Source organism: Macaca nemestrina, chromosome 9 (genome assembly GCF_043159975.1).
Source record: "Macaca nemestrina isolate mMacNem1 chromosome 9, mMacNem.hap1, whole genome shotgun sequence".
Classification (NCBI taxonomy): Eukaryota; Metazoa; Chordata; class Mammalia; order Primates; family Cercopithecidae; genus Macaca; species Macaca nemestrina.
In genome coordinates this window covers 850,690-873,170 of record NC_092133.1, presented here as the reverse complement: position 1 = coordinate 873,170, position 22,481 = coordinate 850,690, and the positions used below count along the sequence as shown (strand labels likewise).

The window sequence follows — 22,481 nt, the reverse complement described above, 5'->3', positions numbered from 1 at the left end:
AAAAGACCAGGTACAGAGAAGACATTTGTCATTGATACAAACAATAAAAATTATATCCAAAGTATACCAGGAAAATCCAACAAACCTCAAAGAACAAAACCCAGATAACCCCACAGGACTGGCGAGAGACGAAACGGGCTCTTCACAAATGGCTGGGTGGTGAAAAGCCGGAAGGACTGGGACTCCCGGGCACGCCAGGACATGCAGACGGATGGGGTGTCTAGTAACAGGGGGCAGATAAATTGTGCAGGGTGGAACATGGCTGGCCACAGAGACCAGCCACGGAGCCAGGCAGGAGCTGGAGCCACAGAGACCAGCCACGGAGCCAGGCAGGAGCTGGAGCCACAGAGACCAGCCACGGAGCCAGGCAGGAGCTGGACGCAGTGCGTGCCTTCAGATGCCATTTGCAGAGTTTAAGAACAGGCACCCCAGGCTGCAGGATTTTGGGGTGCCGATGTTGGAGGTGAGGTTGTAAAAGGCCCTGGCTTTGCAGTACAGTCAGGAGGGTGGGCGCTATGGGCGGCGAGCTGGGCTGGGGAAGCAGGGGTGGCTCTCGGGTGGGAGCAGGTCCTGCCTCCTGCCTGGTGCTCCATTTGGGCATTTTTCTAGAGACGTGACACACTTCACTATCAAAAATGGTTTCCGACACCTCCGTGAGCCTCGTGTCTGTGCCAACCGACTCCAGCTCCGGCCTCCCTGCCTCTCCACCCGGCATGCTTACCCTCTCCACAGCCTGAGCCCCACCCAGTCCCGGGCCATGGAGCCGCCCTCCTGCCACGAAGGGCAGACACGTCCACGAAGGGCAGACACGTCCACGAAGGGCAGACACATCGTCCACGTGGTGAAGGCAGGAGGGCGGCCAGAGGGGCGAGCCAGAGTTCCGAGAAGGGGCTGACAGTGGCCTGCAGACGGACAGGGCACCCGGTGGGCCAGAATCAGATGGAGACCAGCTATAAGCTGCCACGCCGGCTGCTGTGGCAGGCCTGGAGGAGCCTCCCTGGAACACAGCACCTGTGGGGGCCTCCGTCCTTGGGGGCCTCCATCCTTGGGGGCTTCCGTCCTTGAACCGCCTCCTTCAAAGATCCACTTCGCGCCTGTGCCCTTGTGCAAGCTTCTGTGACCCCGATGCAGATTTGCTCTTTCTGTATTTCATGTAAAAAAATTCCACTCACAAGCAGGAGACTCCACAAGGGCTTGGGGTCACGGGAAGGGTCAAAGTGCCAGAGTACAGAGTCCAATTTTAGATTGCTCAGGTTCAGCTGACCACAGGGAGCTGCCTGCACTGAAAGTGAGCAGTGCGACAGGACTGGACAGTGCACGCCTATGAGTCACGGCCACAGCAGAGGCCACGGCACACCCAGCCCCGGGATCTTCCCCAAATGCCTGCGACCTCCCTCCCGCACCCGCGACCCTCCCCCAACTTCTCCCGCAGCCCCAGCCCCCACCCCCAGGAAGCCACGTACCTGCCTTCTGACTTGTACATTAGTTTGTATTTCCCAGGCTTTTGTAAAAACGAAACCATCCCCGGGCACTCCCTGGATCCAGCTTCCTTCCCTTGGCGTAATCCTTCCGAGTGAGCCCCGTCTACGCTGTCCCAGGCACCGACAGTCCCCCCTCGGCGTAATCCTTCCGAGTGAGCCCCGTCTACGCTGTCCCAGGCACTGACGGTCACCCCTCGGCGTAATCCCTCTGGGCCCCGTCTACACTGTCCCAGGCACCGACGGTCACCCCTCGGCGTAATCCTTCTGAGCCCCGTCTACGCTGTCCCAGGCACCGACGGTCACCCCTCGGCGTAATCCTTCTGAGCCCCGTCTACGCTGTCCCAGGCACCGACGGTCCCCCCTCGGCGTAATCCTTCTGAGTGAGCCCCGTCTACGCTGTCCCAGGCACCGACGGTCACCCCTCGGCGTAATCCCTCTGGGCCCCGTCTACGCTGTCCCAGGCACCGATGGTCACCCCTCGGCGTAATCCCTCTGGGCCCCGTCTACACTGTCCCAGGCACCGACGGTCACCCCTCGGCATAATCCCTCTGGGCCCCGTCTACGCTGTCCCAGGCACCGACGGTCGACCCTCATTGGCAGGCAGGACCCCACCACGTGGCCGCACCCTGATGTGCTCATCTGCTCACTGGGTGTCCAGGCGTCTGTCACGTGGGTGATGGACCTTTCTGTGGTTTCCCGGTTTAGGCCATTGCAGATAATGCTGCTGTAAACATTTGTATGAGTTTCTGCGGACGTGTGTCTCCTTATCTCTTTGGTAAATACCTAGGAGTGGAATGACTGCGGCATACAACAGGCCTGCGTTTAACTTGTTAAGAAACTGCCAAACCGTCTTCCAAAGTGGCTCCAGCATTCACCATTCCCCCCAGCCAAGAACGAGGGTTCCGGTTCCACACCCTCGCCAGCACGTCCTCTGGTCGACCTTGTGAGTTTCGCCCATTCTAATAGGCGTGCAGGGGTATTTCACTGTGGTTTCCATTTGCATTTCCTTGATAATTAATGATGTCAGGCATCTTTCCATCTTTCCATCGTACTTTGTTTGCTATCTAAATCTTTTCTGGTGAAGTATCTGTTCAAATCTTTTATAGGGTTGTTTTTTTCTTATTCAGTTTTGAGAGTTCTTTATATAGTCTAAATTTGTTACTATTATCAGATTCTTCCAGTCTTAGTGTAACTTTTCATTTTCTTAACAATATCCTTCAAAGAGTGGAAATTCTTAAATTTGCTGATTTTCCTCAGTGTTTTCTGCTAGAAATGTGAGCGTCTTTGGTCTCGGATCCATTTTGAGTTGATTTTCATGCGTGGTGTGCGGCCTCGTTTTTGTTGTGTTTTGTTTTACAAACGCCCAGGGACTGCAGCCACTCAGGGAGATGCCCTTCCTCCACTCAGCATCGTCGTCTCCGCCAGCCACCACCCGGCTGTGCACCTGTGGTGTGCTTCTGGTTCCCCACCCCGTCCCACGGGTCTACACGGCTGCCGTCGTGTCTGTGCTCCACTGTGTCAACACTGCGCCCGTGTGATGGGCTCCTGACATCAGGTGGCATGTGCCCTCCTATTTTGGCTACTTTAGGTCCTTTACATTTTTATATAACCTTTAGAATAAACTTGTTAAATTCTACAAAAAAAAAAAAAAAAAACCTGTGGAGATTTTGACTAGAGTTGTGTGGAATCTACAGATTACTTTAGGACAAGTTGACACCTTGGCAGTATTGGGCCTTCTCATCTAAGAGCCTGATGCTTCTCTCCATTTGTTTAGTTCTTTGATCTCTCCCAGCAATGTTTTATAGTATGAGTGTACAAAGTCTTGCACCTTTTGTCAAATGTATCCCTAAGTATTTCCCGGCTTGGAAGCTATTGTCAATGGTAGTGTTTTAAGTTTTAATTTCTGATAGTTAGTTATATAGAAATGCAATTGGTTTTTGTACCTTGACTTTTGTATCCTTCAACCTTGCCAAAATCACTCACTAGATCACACTTTCTACACAGATGATGAGACCACCCGCAGAGAAGAACTATCTAGATGCTTTTCCTCTCCAGCACGGTGCTGACACTGCAGTGGGTGGCCCTGCCTGGCTGCTGGCCTTGGGGGACGGCCTCAGCCTCCTGCTGACCTGCGGCACTCAGGGACAGCTGTTCTGCAGGTGTCCTTTGCCTTCCCCTCCTCGTTTTCTAAGAGCTCATATTTGGAGTGGATGTTGGGTTTTGTCAAATGCTTTTCTGCATCTATTGCAATCATCGGATAGTCTTTATTTTTTAGCTTATGGATATGGTGAATCACATTGGCTGATTTTTCAAATATTAAATGACCTTTGTATTCCTGGGTTAAAATCCACGTGGACATAATATAAACCCTTGTAACGTTTTGCTCCATTTCCTAACATTTCGTTAAGAATGTTATTAGCATCTATATTCATGAGGCATATTGGTCCTTTTTTTTAAACCTCCTAAGGTCTTTCTCTGGGTTTGTGTCCGGATAATGCCAGCCTCAGAAAATCAGCTGGGAAGTAGCGTCTCTCCTCTTTAATTGCTGTGGGAGGATGTGTGTGGAAATCCTCTGGGTGTAGAGGTTTTTTCTTTGGGGGAAGATTTTAAACTAAACTGTCTATTACCTTAATAGACACAGGCCTATCCAGACCATCCCTTTTTCTAGAGTGATTATGCAAGCTTGGGTCTTTCGAGGAACTTGCCCATTTCATGTAAGTTGTTAAATTTATTGACACGGCTTTATTCATTATTTACTTTTTATCCTCTCTTGACTCTGTAGTGATGCTCCTTCTATCATTTTTGATATTGATAATTTGTGTCTCTGTCTTTTCCTGATCTGCCTGACCTGACTAGAGGTGTATTAATTTTATTGATTTTTCTCAAAGAACTTGCTTTTGGTTTGTGTTTCTGTTTCCTGTGTCATAGATTTCTGTTCTTATGTTCATCATCCTTGATTATGTTTGTGTTAAATTTGTTCTTCTTTTCCTAATTTTTGAAGATAGAAATAGCGGTCATTGCTCTGTGGCCTTTTTTCTTTCTAATATACATGCTTAGTTCTGTAAATCCCTTCTTGCGCGTCAGCAGCATCCACAAGTAATGATAAATTGTTTTTGTCTTCATTCACAACACAATATTTTCTGAATTTCCCTTTTAATGTCTTCTTTTATCCACGGGTATTTAAGAAGTATGTTTAGTTTCCAAGTGTTTGGGGTTTTCCAGGCATGATTTCTGTTATTAAGTTCTAATTTAACTCCACTGTGGTCAGAGAACCTACTGTGGGTAATTTGGACCCTTTAATATTTTTGTGGCTTGTTTTATGCTCAACTTAGGGTATATCTCGTCAAATGTTCCGTGTGTGTGTGTGAAAAAAGTGTACATTCTTCTGCCGTGGGGGGAATGTCACATAAACGTCCGTGAGATGAGGCTGCCTGGCATGTTTAATCCTCCACACCCTACTGATTCGATGCATATTTGCTCCATCACTGTTGAGAAAGGGATGTTGACCTCCCCAGCCATCCCTGGGTGCGTCTTGACTGTTCTGTGGCTCTGTGGGTTTTGTCTCGTGTATTTTGCCGCGATGTTAATCAATGTACAGACATTTAGGTTTCACACCCTCTTCATGAATTAGCCTCCTCCTCTTTACGGAACGGCCCGCTGTAGCTCTGGTCACACTCCCAGGATGAACTCCACCTTTTTCTGATTTAATCTCACCATGCCAACCTTCTTTGGATACTAAGAGATATGGTTTTTCCATCCTTTCTTTTTAACTCACCATTTTCTTTTCATTTAAAGTGGGTTTCTTGGAGGAAGCGTATTATGAATGCTGAATTTTCATTTAATCAGATGATCTTTTTCTTTTAGTTGGGGGTGTTTAGACACTTAATGTGATTATGGATATGGTTGGGTTGAAATATACTATCTTGCTATTTCTTTTTTATTTTTCCTATCTGTTCTCTCTTCCCTTTCTTTCTGTGTTTTTTGGATTAAGGGGCTGCTTATGATTCCATTTCATCTTCTTCATTATGTATTTGCTGTAAACTTGGGGGGATTGTTTGTTTTTCTTGTTTTGTTTTTATTGATTACTTGAGGATGTATAGTTTATAACTTTATCACAGTCTATCTTCAAGTAATATTATACCACTTTCTCTAGAGGATGGAGCCTTTACATACTTTGCTTCCATTCCCTCCCTCTCATCTTTGGTGCTGTTATTCATTTCACATTTATGTTATAAAACCCCATACCATTATTATTTTCCTTTGCTCTAAACTTTTTGCTCAAAAACATTTTAAAGAGATTTTGAAAATAAAGGAGTTTTAAGTGTTTATCCGTCTTTTCACCGTTTTCAGAGCTGTCTCTTTCCCTGGCCTCGCACACAGGCGGCGGCTGTCTTCCTGCCGAGGGCTCTGCAGATCTTGGAGTGGCCGTTCCTTGCAGCTCTCTCCTTCCGGGCGTCCCGCCCTGCACGTTGCAGCTGTCGGTTTCCCCAGACTCCAAACTGCCTGTCCTCAACTTGGGGAGACCCCTGGGCTCTTCCCGCCCCGCCCCCCCCAACAATGTTGTGACCTGGAAACTCCCCAGGAAGTAAGAGCCGGGGGGCGGGGGGGCCGCCGTGGCACTCACCAGCCAACCCCTCTTTCAAGGATCCCTGTCCTGCGCGACGGGCCGGTCAGTGTTTGAAACCCTCATTTCATGTGTTTTTCTCTGGTTTACAGTTGTCTCAGCTGGAAGGACAAATCTGGTCCTTGTTACTTCATCTGAGATGGAAGCAAAAGTCCAATCTATTTATTTTTAATTTTGATATTGAAGTGCCACATACATGCAGAAAACTGCACATACCACAAGTGTAGGGCTTGGGGAAGTTTCACAAACCGGGCACGTCTGCACAGCCAGTACTCAGTCACAGAATGCGGTCACCCCCGAATCCCAGCCGAGGCCAGGGCTTCCGCGCTCTCCCTCATTGCTCTCCACAGTCTGATCCGCGCTCTCCCTCATTGCTCTCCACAGTCTGATCCGCGCTCTCCCTCATTGCTCTCCACAGTCTGAGTGATTAACGGAGAGGCTGGCTGTTCACTACACATCTGGTCTCTTCCTTTGAACAGATGTTTGTGGGGGCAAGAATGGCATTAAGTTCGTCTTCCCTGTGTGTTGGCACCAGGATACTGGCACATAGCAGATATTTTATAAGTAGTTTTGAGTGTTTATATATATACATACATATTTTATTTTTGACAGGGTCTCACTCTGTTGCCCAGGCTGCAGTGCAGTGGTGCCATCTCAGCTCCCAGCCTCCTGAGTGGCTGGGACCACAGGTGCACGCCACCATGCCCGGCTAATTTTAAAATTTCTTGTAGAGATGCACTCTCGCCATGTTGCCCAGATTGGTGAGTGTTTATATCCTATAAATATCTTTGAGTGAATAAATGCCTAGAAAAATGTTGCAACATTTGATGATTATTTTTTGATAGGAGCTAACGTTGTTTCATCTGAAAAATAAATATCTCCATTTTAAAATTAGACATAAGGTGGCTAAGGGCAGTCCCTACCTGGCTCTTCTTTATGGAGGCGATTCCACAACATTTGAAGAGAAAATTCTCGTGACACAGAGGAAATTGTCCCTTCATCAAACACAGAGAGGCCTTCCAGTGGCAGCTCCAGGAGATGTCTGTCTGCGACCAGGATGATCTTATCCACAACCTCGGGCTGGACTGTGTCTGGGAAACAGCCGTGCAGGGAGATCAGCTCCTGAAGACGGGACCCCTCCCACGGGGCCGCAAGGCTCCGTCTCCTGACTTGGCTGCTGGGCGCTGGGAAAGGCTGGCAGCCCGCCTTGACTCCACGCCACCTTCTCCTCCAGATGCCCCAGAACGGGGTGAGGAACCGCCTCCCATCACGCCTGTCCCTCCACACGATTCGTTTTGTTAGCAAGCACGCGTGGTGTGGCGGGGCTGCCGATCCACCACGCAAGGGAGCTGTGCTGGGTTCCGTGGTGCTCTCAGGGGGCTTGGCACAGAGCCTCCTACCCGGAGCCTCCTATCCGGAGAGGCACGGACCCTCCGACCCAGTCCGTGGCTGTGCACAGAACCTTCCAGGGACCCCATGCGCAGGGAGGCCTCAGAGGGAGGGGCTGCAGGGCTTGTGGGGCTCCTGGGCTCCTGACCCCCCTTGGCGTTCCTGGATGGGTGGGTGGATCCCGACCCCACCTCTCCTGGCGGGACCAGCTCCCCGCGCTGAGTGGCCGCGCCCGCCCCACTCACTGTGTTGTCCTGTGGACATTTTCCTCTCCTTGTCTTTGCCCTTCGACTTCCCTGAATCAGCAACGACCACGGGCATCTGCACTCTGAAAGTTAGGTGATATATTCGAAAACAGACAGATAACAAACGCTTGGAATATAGGCGACCCCTCCTCAGCCTGTTTCACTCTAAGGCAGCAGCGCCACGAATCCCCACGCTCACTTCTGGGATGGTCCCACTGAGGTGGGGCCGGGATGAGCCACAGGATTTCGGGATCATCTCTGATCCACCAGCCGAGCTAAACGGTGCCAGGTGTCTGTCCCCTCTGCCTTCCTTCCCACCCCAAATCAAAGGAGCCTGGGCGGTCCCTCGGAGGTGCTTGCCGTCCCACCCCACGCTTGGGCCGGGGGCTGGAGGGGCCGTGGGGAGTGGGCAGTGGGCAGTTCTCCTCCAGGCAGGAATGGAGGCAGATCCAGGAAGAACTGCTTCCTGGGAGCAGGCAGGCGGCGCGGAGTCTGGAACAAAGGTGGCCGAGAAGGCACAGCAAGCACACGTGGTTGGCCACGGCACTGGACACACGTGTCCATGCATGAGCGTGGTGGGGAGCCGGCGGCAACGTCATCCCTGGTACCTGGCCTCGGAGAGGCTGAGCAGGGGGAAGAGCGGCTGCAGAAGCTCCTCCAGGGGCCCCAGGATGCTGCTGAGCCTCTGCACAGGCCACTCCTTCTCTTCCACCTGGAGGCCTTCTGGCTCCTACTCAACCCAAACAAGAGGCCCCCATAGCAAAGAGGGTGCATGGCCCAGACCCCACGAGGGCCAGGCCCCTGCGGAAAGGCCGAGCTCCTGCCCCTTCTGCGAACAGCGTGGTGGACAAGGGTGCCCGGCTCGGTGATGAGGGCCCCACAGCACCTGGCCCGTCCTCTGGAGGGTCACCCTGAGACCCCAGCCCCCACCCATCTCCTCTGCCCGCACCACAGAGGGTCCCTCCTCTTTGTCTGCACTTCAGGGATCAGGCAGGGCCAAGGAGTCCAAGGAGTGAGTTCTCCCCCGACATGGAACTTGGCCTGGGAGTTGGGCAGTGCCTGGGTGTCGGGATGGCCCAAGCCCTTCAGCAGACTGGCCTAGTACCCCGCCCCTCCCCCGACCTCGCTGGGGTCCTGGCTCTCAGGGATGGGGGCAGAGGGTCCTGGCAGGGTGGCTTGGAGTCTGGAGGGCCTCACCGAGCCTGCGTTCAGGGCCATGTCCTCGCTGTACACCTGGGCCTGGGTCTGCTTCCGGAACTGCTGGGCACAGGCCAGCAGGTGGGAGAAGGCGGTGGGACTCATGGCCAGACGCATCACCTTGCAGAAGCCTGCGGGAACGTGGACACACCCTCTGTTGCTGCCCAGGCCTGCGGACGGCAGCTGGACCGTGCGTGGTGGGCAATGGGAAAAGGGCTGCTGTCTCGCAAGAAAGGCTGCATGGGTGGAAGTCCCTCCCGCCGTGTGGGGTCCCCTGTCCGCACGCTGTGGAGCGGCTGCCGCATCATTGTGCAGCCAGCGGATGGGCCTCCTGGGCCCACGGGGGAAGCACACGCCCCATCTACATGTTTCCAGAATGTCACAGGCTCTACAGACCCCTCCATCCCTGTGGGTGGAGGGCGGGGAGAGGTCACGCTTCCGGGACCCCAGGGGCTCCCTGCTGGGCCTTCAGTTTCTGAAAGGGAAGGGCCCTTGTGCAGGGAGCTCTGCAGCACAGTGAGCATCAGCGCTCCTCCCGCCCCTGTTCCCGCCCCTGCTCCCGCCCCTGCTCCCGCCCCTGCTCCCCTCCCGCCCCCACGCTCCCCTCCCCCCTCCGCTCCCCTCCCCCCGCTCCCCTCCCCCCTCCGCTCCACTCCCTCCTCTGCTTCCCTCCCCCCTCCGCTTCCCTCCTGCCCACCTCCCCTCCCTCACCGTTCCCCTCCCCCATGCTCCCCTCCTGCCCCACTCCCCTCCCCCCTCTCCCATCCCTGCTCCGCGCCACCTCTCACCCCTGCTCCCACCCCTGCTCCCACCTCCCTCCCCCTCCCCCTCCCCCCTGCTCCCCTCCCCCCTCTTTTGCTCCCCCCTCCTGCCCCCGTTCCCCTCCCCACTCTCGCCCCTGCTCCCCGCACCCTCCCGCTCCTCCTCCCCCCTCCCCGCCAAGCAGCCCTGCTCACCTCCCACCGGCTGCACCTTTCCTTTGGCTGCAGTAATGAACTTGGGTTTCTCATAGGCAGCACCGTATAGACAGGACCTGCTGGCAGGATGCGGGCCAGGGTCGCAGGCAAGCCACGATGGAGACACACCTCACAGCCCAGCTCCAGTGACCTCAGAGGAGCCCAGTGAGGCCCACTCTGCAGACCACGCACCCCCAGCAGGGCCCTCCCCGTCTGTGCCTCCAGGGGCACAGCTGGGTGTGCATGGCCAGTCAGGACCTGGACTGAGAACAGGCTGGGTCATGCACCGGGCAACTGGCCGCTGTCACAGTGACCTTCAGGTCAGGACACCCAGACCAGACACAAAGGCCCTGTACGGGAGACAGGTTGCAGGAGGGGGTGTGCCGCGCCCCTGGACCGCCCCCGCCCTGTGTCATTGGTAGCTGGTGTCTGTCCGGCACCTTCTCAGGACCGGCTGGAGTCCCAGGCCTCCCTGGGGTGGGGCTGAGGTGTGGGCAGCCCACGGCTGGGTCTCTGCCTCCCTGAGGCCTCTCAGTGGGCTGGGGACGACCTCAACAGGAACGAGCGTCTTTACCTGTCCCGTGAGAGGTGCAGAAAGAGGACCCGAAAGGTAGGAGGTATCTCATTCAAGAGGTTAAAGTGCTGTTCAGTGACGCAGAGATTTTGCCAAGCCTGAGTGGTGAAAAACGGCTATCAGGGGACGCATTTAGGACGAAGGGACGTCGCTGTGCTGTTCCCTCGTTTCCAGGAGACCTCGCGGCAGAGCCAGAGCAGGGCTTTGTGCCTTTCCTGCCCCGGGCTGGGGCCTTCGGGGTTCGGGGGGCCCTGCTGGGAGTGACTCGGGGATGGCACCAGGGGGCAGCAGAGGCACGCACAAGTCACTGGCGGCCCCAAAATGTCATTTCTCTCCGGTTGTTAATGTTTAGAAACCTGATTTGCATGACGCGAAGTGCATGTTCGCCAAACCCAAAATAACAAATGGAAAATTCTCCAGCGCCTCCTCCGTGAGTGGTGCCTTTCCCTCCATCTTTCCTCCTGTGTCCTCCGCACCACACATGGAGACATACATGTACAGACACATGGATGCATGCAGACACACGTGTGCACAGACGCACACTCACGCAGACAGGCATGGACACACACACACACCCGTGCACAGACACACACAGACATGCACAGACACACACAGACGCAAGTGTACACGGACCTAGACACACAGACATGCACGGACACAGACACGCACCCATGCACAGAAGCACACACACAGACATGCATGGACACAGACACGCACATGTACACAGATGCACACACTCACGCATACAGGCACGGACACACACGGACACACACGCGTACACAGCGCAGACTCAGAGCCGTGCCCCCACACTCCCCCGGGGAAGGCCCTCTCTTCCTGGCCCAGGGATGCCAGTCAGCTGTGGTCAGGCGGTGCAGGCGGCGTCTCTAGCCCATCCCCTCCTGTGGACTATGAGTCTGTCTAATACCAGACCGGGCACGCGGTTCAGGCTCCTCACCACCAGCAGCGGGCGGCCACCACAGCCCCTGAGGGCCAGCCAGAGGGCTCCTGGAGGCCTGGGCCTCTCCGCAAGGGCAGTCCTCCCTCTGTCGAGCTGTGAGGCTTGTGGTTCTGAGTCATAGCTTCAAGTTTGCACAAACAAAAGCAGTGTTTACAAAACTTATCATCAAAGTAGAATATACAGAAAGTGGTGTGAAAGCCCATGCGTGAAAAGCTTGATGGACTTTTGCAGTGGGCACACCGTGTGGCCAAAGAGACAGGACATTGCTGGCCAGTGGCCCTCCTCCCCACAAGGGGACCACAGCAGATTCTAGCAGCTCAGGCGGGCTTTTCTGCCGGGCCTCTGGCTTGCGCTGTGGGCTTCACCCAGGTGGAGCGTGGGGCTGACCCTCCTCGCCGCAGCACCGCAGCTGGGAACACCACAGCTTCTTCATCCCTTCTGTGGCCGAGGGCATCTGGGTGGCTTCCTGTCGTTGGGGGTCATGAGCGATGCTGCTCTCTGGGGACCCCAGCGAAGCATTTCTACCAGGTGCGGAGTCAGGTGTGGACGCGCAGCGTCAGCTACAGCGATTCCGCCAGAACTCTGCCCAGGGGCTGCTGCGCCCAGGGGCGGGCATGAGGCCCAGGGAGCCTCAGCTGCCCCCTTCCCCGTCTCATCTCCACGGCCATGTCCTCCTTTTCCACGGGAGCCCATCTGGTTGGTGTCTGGTTATCTGCGTCCGGCTTCAATTTTGCATTTCCCTGACTAATGAACTTGAGCACCATTAAAATCGTTTATTGGCCACACGAATCCTACTTTTGTGAGATTCCAACCTCATGCCATCTTCTATCAATGTCTCCTTTTCTTATTTAAAAGGGACCCACACCCTCCCCCACGCGGGACGCACGTGTGTCGGGCAACCTAGCGTCAAGGTCTTCTCATTCTCTGTGGCTGCCCCTCGACTCTCGGCAGGGCATTTTTGATGAACAGAACTTCTGAATTTTAGCCCGCGGTCTGATTTGTCATTTTTCCCCTGTACAGCTCCTACCCTGTGTCTCCCGTAGCCACAGGCGAGTGGCGCAGCCCCAGGTCCCCACAAGGGACACAGCCCTGGGCCACCTGCCAGGCCATCTCTGTGGAAAACTATGTTGCTAATAGCTCAGGGGAACCAGGCTAAGACCTCACCAGGGGAGAAAGAGGCTCCATGAACCCTCGGCCACAGAGAACTGGTGGCTTCACAGTGTGGAGCCTCTCGGGCCGCACTCAGGAAGAGCACCCGAGTTCTTCAGTCTCTTGGTTCTGTATTTTCTTTTCAGTCTTTCTGCATTTTCTTTCTTTTTCTAGTCATTTTGTACTATATTCAATACAAGCGCCGATCGGGCGCACATTTCCACTCTTGCGGAAAACTTTTCAACGTTGTACCATAAATACGATGCATACTAGGGCTGTAGAGAGATTCTTCATTGGATTAGGGACATTTGCTTCTATCTCAATTTTAAAAATCATGAGTGGATGCTGGATTATGAAAGATACCTTTTTTGCACCTGTCAAGGCGATCTTACGATTTGTCTCCTTTTCATTCTGTTAACGTGCCCAATGATACTGAACCCCATGGGACACAACCACTTGGCACCAACGTGCACCCTTTGTAACTGCTGGATTTTATTTGCTGTATTCTGTTAGGATTTTTGTGTAATAGTGATGAGTTTTTTATTTGCTGTATTCTGTTAGGATTTTTGTGTAATAGTGATGAGTTTTTTATTTGCTGTATTCTGTTAGGATTTTTGTGTAATAGTGATGAGAGAGCTTTTCCTCTCTTGTAGTGTCCCTGCTAAGTTTCCAGTGTCAATGTTCATCTAGCCTCTTAGTAAAAGAGGAAGTTTTTTGCTTTATTTCTATGAGTTTTCAAAGTGGTTATTTCTTCTTTCAGTTTTTGGAAGAATTTACTGGTGAAGCCAGTGGGGTCTGGGTTTTCTTTGTAGCAACATTTTAAATAAAAGATTCGATTTATTTGACAGACATTGAATCATTTGGATTTTCTACGCTTCTGTCGGCTTTGCTGAGCTGTGCTTTTTTGAGGACGAGGTCCGTTTGGGTCCATTGTCGCCTGTATTGGAGCAAGGCTGTAAGGAACTTTCTGTGTGAACTCTCAACATCTGCATCGTCTCAGTGATGGGTCTTTTTCTTGCTCACATTGGAAACTCGCCTTTTCCCTTTTTTTCTTGAGCAGGGATTTCTCCATTTCATTGTCTTCTCTTTGGAACCAACTTGTGCCTTGGATTTCCTTTGCTGGTTTTGACTTCGCTGTTTCTTGTGCTGTATTGATTTGTCCTCTTTCATTTTTCTTAGATGTAATTTATTGTTGTTGTCCAGCTTCTCGAAATCAAAGCTTAAATCAAGGTTTTTTCTGGCTTTCTTCTTGTATTCAAGGCTGTATTTTTCCTGTAACCTGTTTGAGCTAAGTCGCATAAATTTTTATTTGTAATATTTCCATTCACTAAGTCAGTTTAAATCTAAGTCAGTTTAAAGTGTTTTCTGAATTCCACTGTGACTTCTTCCTTGACTAATTTGATCATCATAAGTAACTGTTTAATTTCAAGGCACCCGTGTTTCTCACAGGTCCATTTTTGTTACTGATTTCCCACTTTACGTCACCGAGGTTGGAAAACACTCTGAGTGACCTCGGTACTGGGGGTCTCTGCTGTGGCTGTGTGTGGCCCAGCAACGGTCGCTTTCAGCCACGTCTGGTGAGGGCCTTCTCGCAGGTGGGGATGCCACAGAGTCCAGGGCGGTGTAGGGCATCCCATGGCGAGGGGCTGAGTGTGCCAGCTCAGGTCTCTCCTCCTCTTCTTATAAAGCCACCAGTCCCACTCCCAGGATAACCCCTGAATCTAAAACCATTAATTAGATCGACCCATTCATGAGTTTTGGAGGGAACATTCAAACCACAGCATTCTGCCCCCAAGACTCATGTCCTTATCATGTACAAATACATTCCTACAAACCCCATGCTCCCAAAGTCTTAACTTGTTCCAGCAGCAACTCAAAAGTCAGAGTCTTATCTATGAGCCTGTGAAATCAAAACAAGTTCTCTACTTCCGACATACAGCAGTGGAACCGGTTGAGACGTTCCCACTGGAAAACAGGGGAACAGGCAAAAAGAGAGGAGTGGAGGCTCCAAGCAAGCCCCCACCCCACAGGGCTGACGTGACCCTAAATTCAGTGAATGGGCTCTTCCGACAGCACCTGCTACCTCCGGACACACGGGCTGGGGGTTGGGCCTCCCCGACGGCTTTGCTGGGTGCAGCCCACACGGCTGCTCTTCCAGGTTGGAGTCTGGTGCCTGAAGCTTCCCGAGCTGCCAGTGACTCCACCGCTCTGGGGTCCTGGTGGGGGTCCTGTTCCCGTGGCTGCACTAGGCTTTGTTCTGCTGGGCCCTCTGTGGTGGCTCCATCCCTGGGACGAGTCTCTGCCTGGGCCCCCAGACTTTCAATGGCATCCTTTGAAATCTGGATGGAGGCTGCCAAGTCTCCATCTTGCTCTCTGCAAGCTTGCAGAATCAGTGCCACGTGGCCATGGCCAATGCTATGTCCACATCTTGAGCTGTGGGTCTACCTGCACTGGAGCTGCCTGAGCCACCGCTGGGGCTGCCATGGACAGCTGCACTGGAATTTAGGGAGCACGGTCCTCAGCAGGCCCGGGGCAGGGAGCCTGTGGAGGGCACCTCTGGCCCATCTGCCAGAACAGTTCTGCCCTCCATGGCCTCCAGGCTGGCAACGGGAGGGCAGCCTTGAAGATCTCTGAAATGCCTTCTGGGTGTTTCTTCCACTGCCTTGAAGAACAGCACCCAGCCCCTTCTCTCTGTATGGACTTTTGGTGAATGGTCAGAGCCTTGGCTCCTCTCCTGGGCACACCTTTCACTCTTTACGTGGCCAGGCTAAGAGCTTCCAGATCCTTCCACTCGCTTTTCTTTTGATGATAAATTCCATCTCCGAGTTTTTTTTTCCCTTTTGCAGCTCAGTGTAGTGGCTGGAAGTAGCCACGCAGCAGCCTAATTCTTTGCTGCTTGGATATTTATTCTACCAGATACCCTTGTTCACCACTCTCAAGTTCAGCCTTTGACAAAGCTGTTCCACATGGACAGTTCAGCCAAGGTCTTTGCTAATTTATGACGAGGCTGGCCTTTATTCTAGGTTTTAATACCTTGCTCCGCAGTTCCATCTGAAATCTCATCAGAATGGCCTTTCCGGTCCATATTTCCATCAGCTTCCTGATCATGACCACTTAACGGATCTCTAAAGAGTTCCAAACTTTCCCTTGTCATTTTGTCTTCCAGGCAGACCCTCACCAGAATCACCCTCAATGATCCATTTACAGACATACCGGGTTTTTAAAAGCCTTCTCCTCCAAATGCTTTCAGCCTCTGCTTATTACTCAGTTCCAAAGGTGCTTCCATATGTTCAAGTATTCATTATTGTCAACCACCCCACTCCTGGTACAAATTTTCTTAGTCCATTTCCATTTGTATATAACAGAATATCTGAAACTGAATAATTTATGAAGAAAAGGAGACTATTTCTTACAATTCTGGAGGCTGAGAAGTCCAAGGTCAAAGGGCTGCATCTGATGAGGACCTTCTTGCAGGTGGGGTCTCTGTAGAGTCCCGAGGTGGCCCAGGATGCCACACGGTGAGGGGGCTGTGTTAGCCCAGGTCTTTTCCTCTTCTCATAACGACATCAGCCCACTCCCGTGATAACCATAATCCATTAATTATTAGTCAGCAAACGGGCTGATCCATTCATGAACCCTCATGACCCAGTTACCTCGTACAAGCCCCACCTCTCAATACTGCCACCTTGGGCATTGTTTCAACACGAGGTTCAAGGGGGACAAACGTTCAAATCATAGCATCCTTGCTTTGTCTTTTCCAATTTTCCCCTCAGACGGGGTCTTTTCTTCAGTCTGTTTCTCAGTCACAGATTCAACCTTGGGCTGCATTCACTTTTCCCTGAAACCCCCAAATTGAGCCCTTCATTTAGGAGAGCACATATGGGATGCTGCAGGGGACACTATGTCCTGGAGGCTGCATCCTCTCCAGGCACCACAAGACCACAGCTGATTTCACTGCCTTCCAGAAGCTTCCAGGGAACAACCCTAAGGCCCAGGACCTGGTGGGCGTTCCCACGGTGCCCTGGGGCTGCTCCTGGTGGGTGTTCCCAGGGTGCCGTGGGGCTCTGCTCTCAGTGGGTGTTCCCAGGGCGCTGTAAGGCTCTGGTCTCGGTGGGCGTTCCTAGGGTGCCGTGGGGCTCTGGTCTCGGTGGGCGTTCCCAGGGCGCTGTAAGGCTCTGGTCTCAGTGGGCGGTCCCAGGGCGCCGCAGGGCTCTGGTCTCGGTGGGTGGTCCCAGGGCGCCGTGGGGCTCTGGTCTCGGTGGGCGTTCCCAAGGCGCTGTAAGGCTCTGGTCTTGGTGGGCGTTCCTAGGGTGCCGTGGGGCTCTGGATTGGGTGTTCCCAGGGCACCGTGGGGCTCTGGTCTCGGTGGGTGGTCCCAGGGCGCCGTGGGGCTGCTCCCAGCTGCAGCACAGTGACCTCTCCCCTCCTGGCTCCAGGCTTGCTCCTTCTCCTCCTCACAGAGCCTCTGTTGACACCAGTCCCAGCCGATCTCCGAATTGCCCAGTGGCCCCGGGATGGAGAGTGAGGGTTGACTCACTGCAGCAGATGCTCTCAGTGCAAAAATTTTAGTTTAGCAAGTTCTCATTGCTTCCATGGCTGATAACTTTACAAATATGAGGCTCCACCATTCACCGGCCTTTCCCGAGGATGCTCCAGTGGGCCTGCTGTGGCCTGTGACGTTCCCCAGCCAGACTGCAATGAGTCTGTGCCTGGCTGAGAGTCGGTGCAGCTTTTCCATGAGAATTCCTGCAACAGCAGGGCCTGAGGAGTGGTGACCCCCATCATGGTGACTGACGGCTCCCACGTGCCAAGCCCCAGGCCAGCTCCTGGCCCTGCACACAGTCCTGCATACACACTGGTGTCCTTGGTCCCCAAAGCTCCTATGGGGTGAGCTCTGCCTGGTCTGCAGCCATGGGGGAGGAAGAGCCATGACTCCCATGCCCAGCTTACCCACAGCAGGTGCTCTGGTGCCAGCCTGGCAGCTCACTCCTCACCTGTCCAGTAAGTGCTGCCTGGGGCAGCCCATTTTTTTTTTAGATGGGGGTCTCACTATATTGGTCAGACTGGGCGTCAGTGGCTATTCACAGGCACTATCATGGCTCACTGCAGCCTCGAACTCCTGGGCTCAAGTGATTCTCCCGCCTCAGCCTCCTGAGTAGCTGGGACTATAGGTGCATGCCCCCATGCCCAGTTTAGACCACAGGCACGCACCCCTGCACCCAGCTTAGACCACAAGTGCCACCCACATGCCCAGCTTGGACCACAGGCACCCCCAACGCCTGGCTTAGCCCATTTTCCTTCCTGCTTGCCATGCACACCCTCCTGGACCCAGCTCAGCTCCGGCAGGGCCATGTGCATCAGCGTCTTCCTCCAGACACAGGGCCAGCCTGTGCCACCTTCTCCTGTCCTCGGGCCTGGGCTGGGCCTGCAGGCCTCTTACCTCTGCCCTCCATCCTCTCAGCTTCAGAAGGACGGCAGCTTTCCAGGTTTCAACCTGTGGGTTGAGTCACTGGTTCTCACCTGGGGCTGTGTTGTTCCCACTGGCGATGTCTGCAGACATCTCTGGATGCCACAATGGCAGGGGTGCTCCTGCCACCCAGTGGCGGATGCTGCCCCCATCCCACCCTCACCAGCAAAGCACTGTCTGCCAAACAGCCCTGGACAAGTGGATATTTGGTCAGGTCCACCCCAGCGAGAGGACCAGGGAGGCAGCCACGCAGCCAAAGGAGGGAGGGGCCCCATCAGGCCACACTTGTCTGTTTCCCACAATTCAAGAAATGTCGTCGCCTTTTTTCTTTAAATACTGCCATTCGCACCTGCTAATCCAAAGAAAAGATGCCATTAGCTATCGTGCTCTACAAAAATGTTTCTCAAGATTAAACCCTCAGACCTGACCAAGGTGTAAAATATTTCCTTAAACAGAGGCAGGGAACATGCAGCTCTGATCCACATGAGGCCCACGGGGCACTGCTGGCCCGTCTGCTGGTCAGCTCTTGGCTGCAGGCCTGGCTGTGCGTTTGTAGTTGTGACCTCGCCAACCTCACCACACCCACCAGGTGGGCCGTTACTACCCCCACAAGGGCCAGGGGGACACTGAGGCTTGGAGAGGCCGGGCGACCCAGGCGCGCATGGCTGGGGGCACGGGGAGGGATGGCTTATGAGCTGGGGGGTGAGCAAGGCTGCCCTCGCTCAGGCGTGGGACTGTGTGGCTGTGGTGTCTGTCCACAGAGCTCCAGAGCCAGGGGCAGGTTCAGCGGCATCCCTGCCCGCTTACCTTGGACACGGCAGCCAGCCTCTGCTCCACACTGGCACCCAGGCTGGTGGTGGTCCTGTCTTGGCACCGGAGCTGGTGCTGTAGCTGCAGCAGGGCCGCCAGCTGTGAGCTGCTGGTGTTGGCCGTGGCTGCAAGTAGGACATCCCTCATTGTCTCCGAGGCCGAGCAGCTCTGAAAGGGAGCAGGGGAGGTATGACAGGGGCCCAAGGCCTGGGCAGGGAGGCCTTGCACCCTGCGAAGGGCGTGCAGTGGCTGCAGCCTGGGAGCAGGAATGGGCTCCTCTGGGATGCTGGCTCCTCCTGGCACCTGGAGAGTTGCGTGAGGCCACGCTTGTTCCCTCTGTGGGACCTCTGTGAGGTCCGCACGGACAGGGCCCTGCTGGCCTGTGACTGCCGGGTCTCCAGGTCTGCCTGATGCAGGGGTTCAGGGATAAGCACACGAATGCATGTTCTCTCTGAGCCACAAGTTTACGTGGTCGGCAGGCTCCCACTGTTTGAGGACCCCGGCCTGTGGCCTGTTTCTCTAACGGCGTCCCCCCAAGGCGAGGGCCCCAGCTGAAGCCCAGGGTCCTCCCTCCTCTGTGAAGGCCTGGCTGGAGGTGCGTGGGGCAAAGACACACCTGAGACAGAGCCAGGAACTGGCAGGTAGTTGCGGGGTCCAGGGTGCCGACGCATTCCACCATCTCCAGGCTGGCGGCTGCTGCGACATCCAGGAGGCCACTGCCAAGGGCCACCTGTAGGCACTGCAGCAGCACCTCTGATGCCTGAGCCAGGTACTGCTGGGCCAGAACCATCCTCCCCTGTGGGGCACAAGGCTCGGGCTCAGGCCGGGCTCCGGGCAGAGGCCACATGAGGCTTGGGAGGGGCAGCCGCACCTTCAGGTCCTCGCCTCTCCTGCCGTGCTCCTCTGGGGCCGCCCTGGAGGCCAGGGGGTCCCTGCTGGACTTTGTGGCACCCTCTTCCTCGACCTCCAGCTCCAGAGACTTGAGGCCGCTCAGCTTGGCGCCCACCTGTGAGACACACAGCAGGTTGGCTGGCACTTCTGCGTTCCTGCTTGGCCAGCGTGGGGAGGGCCCACCCAGGGAGGTTGGGATGGTCGGGCTCCTCAGCAGGGTCCCTGGGTGGCGGGCACTGCAGGCTGCAGCATGGCCTCTCACTGTCCCAAACCCTCCACCCCTGAGTTGATGCAGGGTGGCCCTGTACTGCGAGCCTGGGCGAGGGGACGTTGCAGGCAGGGTGAGAACGCAGCCCCCCCAAGGAAGCCGGCCTGAGTCACATGGGCCTGGAATCCAACACATTCCCAGGGGACTCCCGTTACTGTCCTTTGGAAACACCTTTCCTGGAACCAGCCGGCACCGAGGCCGAGGCATCCACCAGCCCTCAGGGGCCCCCGGTCTGGCCAGGACACAAGCCCCAACCTGGGGATAGGAAGCCCAGGCAGCCGCTGAAGAACTGGGTTGAGAGGGAGCCCCCTGGGTTTTCAGGTCACGAGGTATCGCAGTGCCAAATCTGTGTATGCACCCATTGATTAGGCGTCAAAACAAAGAAAACATTGATAGAAATGGGGTGATGGAGAAGCCCCCGGTTCTAGTAGCTGCCCGAACGCAGGTGAAAACCAGCAAGCACGCCGGAGGCAGTGCAGCCGTGACCACCTGACCCGCACACGGCCTGGCCCCTTTCACATTGGAACACGCCGTTCAGGCATGTGCAGGACGTTCACCAAAACCGACCAGGCTGGGCCATGTGCAGCCACTGCAGAGTCCCCAGGACCAAGACCACTCAGGGTGTGTTTTCAACCACAACAACATTCAACTGGAAGTCAGTCGTGAAAACAGACCCGTGAGAAACACAGTCACCTTGAAATTAAACAAGATACAATCATCAAGTCAGTCAAAGAAGATATTGCAATGGAATTTATAAAATGGACTTAGAGAATGAAAATACTGAGGGAGGAGAAAAGGAAAAGTCAGTGAGGCTGACAGCCAAGGCTGGTCCTTCGAGAAACAGCCTGAAATGTCACCGCCACAGGCACAGAGGGCCGCTGGGCAAAACCAAACTGCAGCGCACCGGTGAGCAGGAGGGGCCCAGCAGAGAAGCCTCCGTTCTCCAGGTCGTCAGCTGGCTCCGGGAAATGTTTCCTCCCCTTTCCAGACATGAACACGGTGGGCTCCGAGGGAGCCTGCGTGAGTTGTGGGAGGGGTGGGGGCTTATCCAACGCACCCACAGCTGCACGAACAAGAGAGGCTGTGCTTTGTGCTCCCTGAAGACACGCCCGCAGCGGCACAGATAAGGAAGCCACAAGAACAGCAAAAGAGACCAGCACACTTTCTTATCAGAGCGTTCGGATTCAACTGTGAAAACGGCCACCCACTGGCCGCTGCAGAGCTTTCTTCTTTCACTTACTAAACTTTTGCTGCAACCTCCCCGTGTCCACGCCCCTTAATTTTCTGGGTTCTGAGACAATGAACAACGAGCTCGGATAACACCTTAGACAATGTGACCAGCAACCCTAGACTGTGTCAATCCTACGTATCAAAATCTGGGAGACTAAAATGGGGGTTAGAGGAAAAATACAGCCTTGAATACAAGAAAAAAGCCAGAAAAACCTTGGTTTAAGCTTTGATTTCAAGAAGCTGGACAACAACATAAATCACATCTAAGGACAGCAAAAGGCAGGTACGTCCGGGCCTGGCCTGCGTGGGGCGGGGGCCTTGGAAGACCCCTGTGTGCTCCACACGGGACTTGACGTCTGCTCTGCCCAGGCCCCTCCTCGCTGGGGAACCATCAGCAGCGTTCACAGATGAGGATGCCAGCGCCCAGGCGGCCATGCCAACCCTCGCTTCTGGTCCACGCCCAGCTGCTACCCCAGCACATCAATGGAGGCTGGTTGCACCGAGAGCCACAACTCCATCCATTCATTGAGGTACGTCAAGTCCTGTGCTCGGTCCTGAAGACGCAGGACAGACAGCATCTCAGGGCTGACCCAGGGCTGCACGGCACCTGGTGGGGGAATGGCCCTGGGCGTGCAGCCAGGCACACACAGCGTGGTTGCTCTGGTCCCTGAGGGCGTCTTCCTGAGGAGCTGGTGTGTGGGGACAAGCCCAGGTTCTCCGCTGCGGCAGGTGCCTTCCAGGGGAGGAACTTGCATCTGCACAAGTGTTTAGGAAGGTGACTTGAGGCTTTCAGGGCTTACTGGGGCCGTCACCAGGGTCGTGAGGCAGTAGGTCACTCCCGCAGCTGACTCGGCCCTGCCGGGCAGCCTTGCAGCCTTCTGGAGAAGGGTGGGCCCTGGGCTGAGGGTGAAGAAGGTCCCAACTGCCCTTCTCAGAGCCACCTGGGCGCTGAGGCAGCAGCCTCCCTGGGCTGTAGGGGGTAGGGGATGGAGGGGAGCCAAGGCTGCCCAGGGCTGGCCCTGCTGTGCTCTGGCATGGGTGCCATGGTGCCCGGTGCTCAGGCCCACCCTAGGCTGCTCCTGCAGCTTCTGAGCTCCCCAGGTCCCTGCTCCAGGCCCAGCCAGAGCCGCTGCTGTGGGAGACACCAGTTGCATTGTTCCGTGCTCGCCAGTGCAGGGCTGGATTGGGGCAGGCTGTGTGCTGGGGTGGGCTGTATGCTGGTGCGGGTCGACCCACATGCCC

The 22,481-nt window shown here is 54.8% G+C and overlaps 1 protein-coding gene across 5 annotated transcripts in view; it reads right to left on the bottom strand.

The window, feature by feature from the left end:
- LOC105471092 (cilia and flagella associated protein 46) overlaps window positions 1-22,481 on the bottom strand; it is a 125,100-nt gene that overhangs the window by 12,007 nt on the left and 90,612 nt on the right. For 3 of the 5 annotated variants that reach the window (XM_024789507.2, XM_024789503.2, XM_024789501.2), the window contains exons 42-50: window positions 19,722-19,856; window positions 19,467-19,646; window positions 18,848-19,018; window positions 10,467-10,564; window positions 9,893-9,972; window positions 8,937-9,067; window positions 8,348-8,469; window positions 7,740-7,822; window positions 7,029-7,196 (exon numbers count right to left, since the gene is read on the bottom strand). In XM_024789507.2, the coding sequence (XP_024645275.2) occupies window positions 7,029-7,196; window positions 7,740-7,822; window positions 8,348-8,469; window positions 8,937-9,067; window positions 9,893-9,972; window positions 10,467-10,564; window positions 18,848-19,018; window positions 19,467-19,646; window positions 19,722-19,856 (1,168 nt within the window). The remainder of the gene's footprint in view (window positions 1-7,028; window positions 7,197-7,739; window positions 7,823-8,347; window positions 8,470-8,936; window positions 9,068-9,892; window positions 9,973-10,466; window positions 10,565-18,847; window positions 19,019-19,466; window positions 19,647-19,721; window positions 19,857-22,481) is intronic. The other 2 variants (XM_071068897.1, XR_011607560.1) reach the window with 2 other exon arrangements.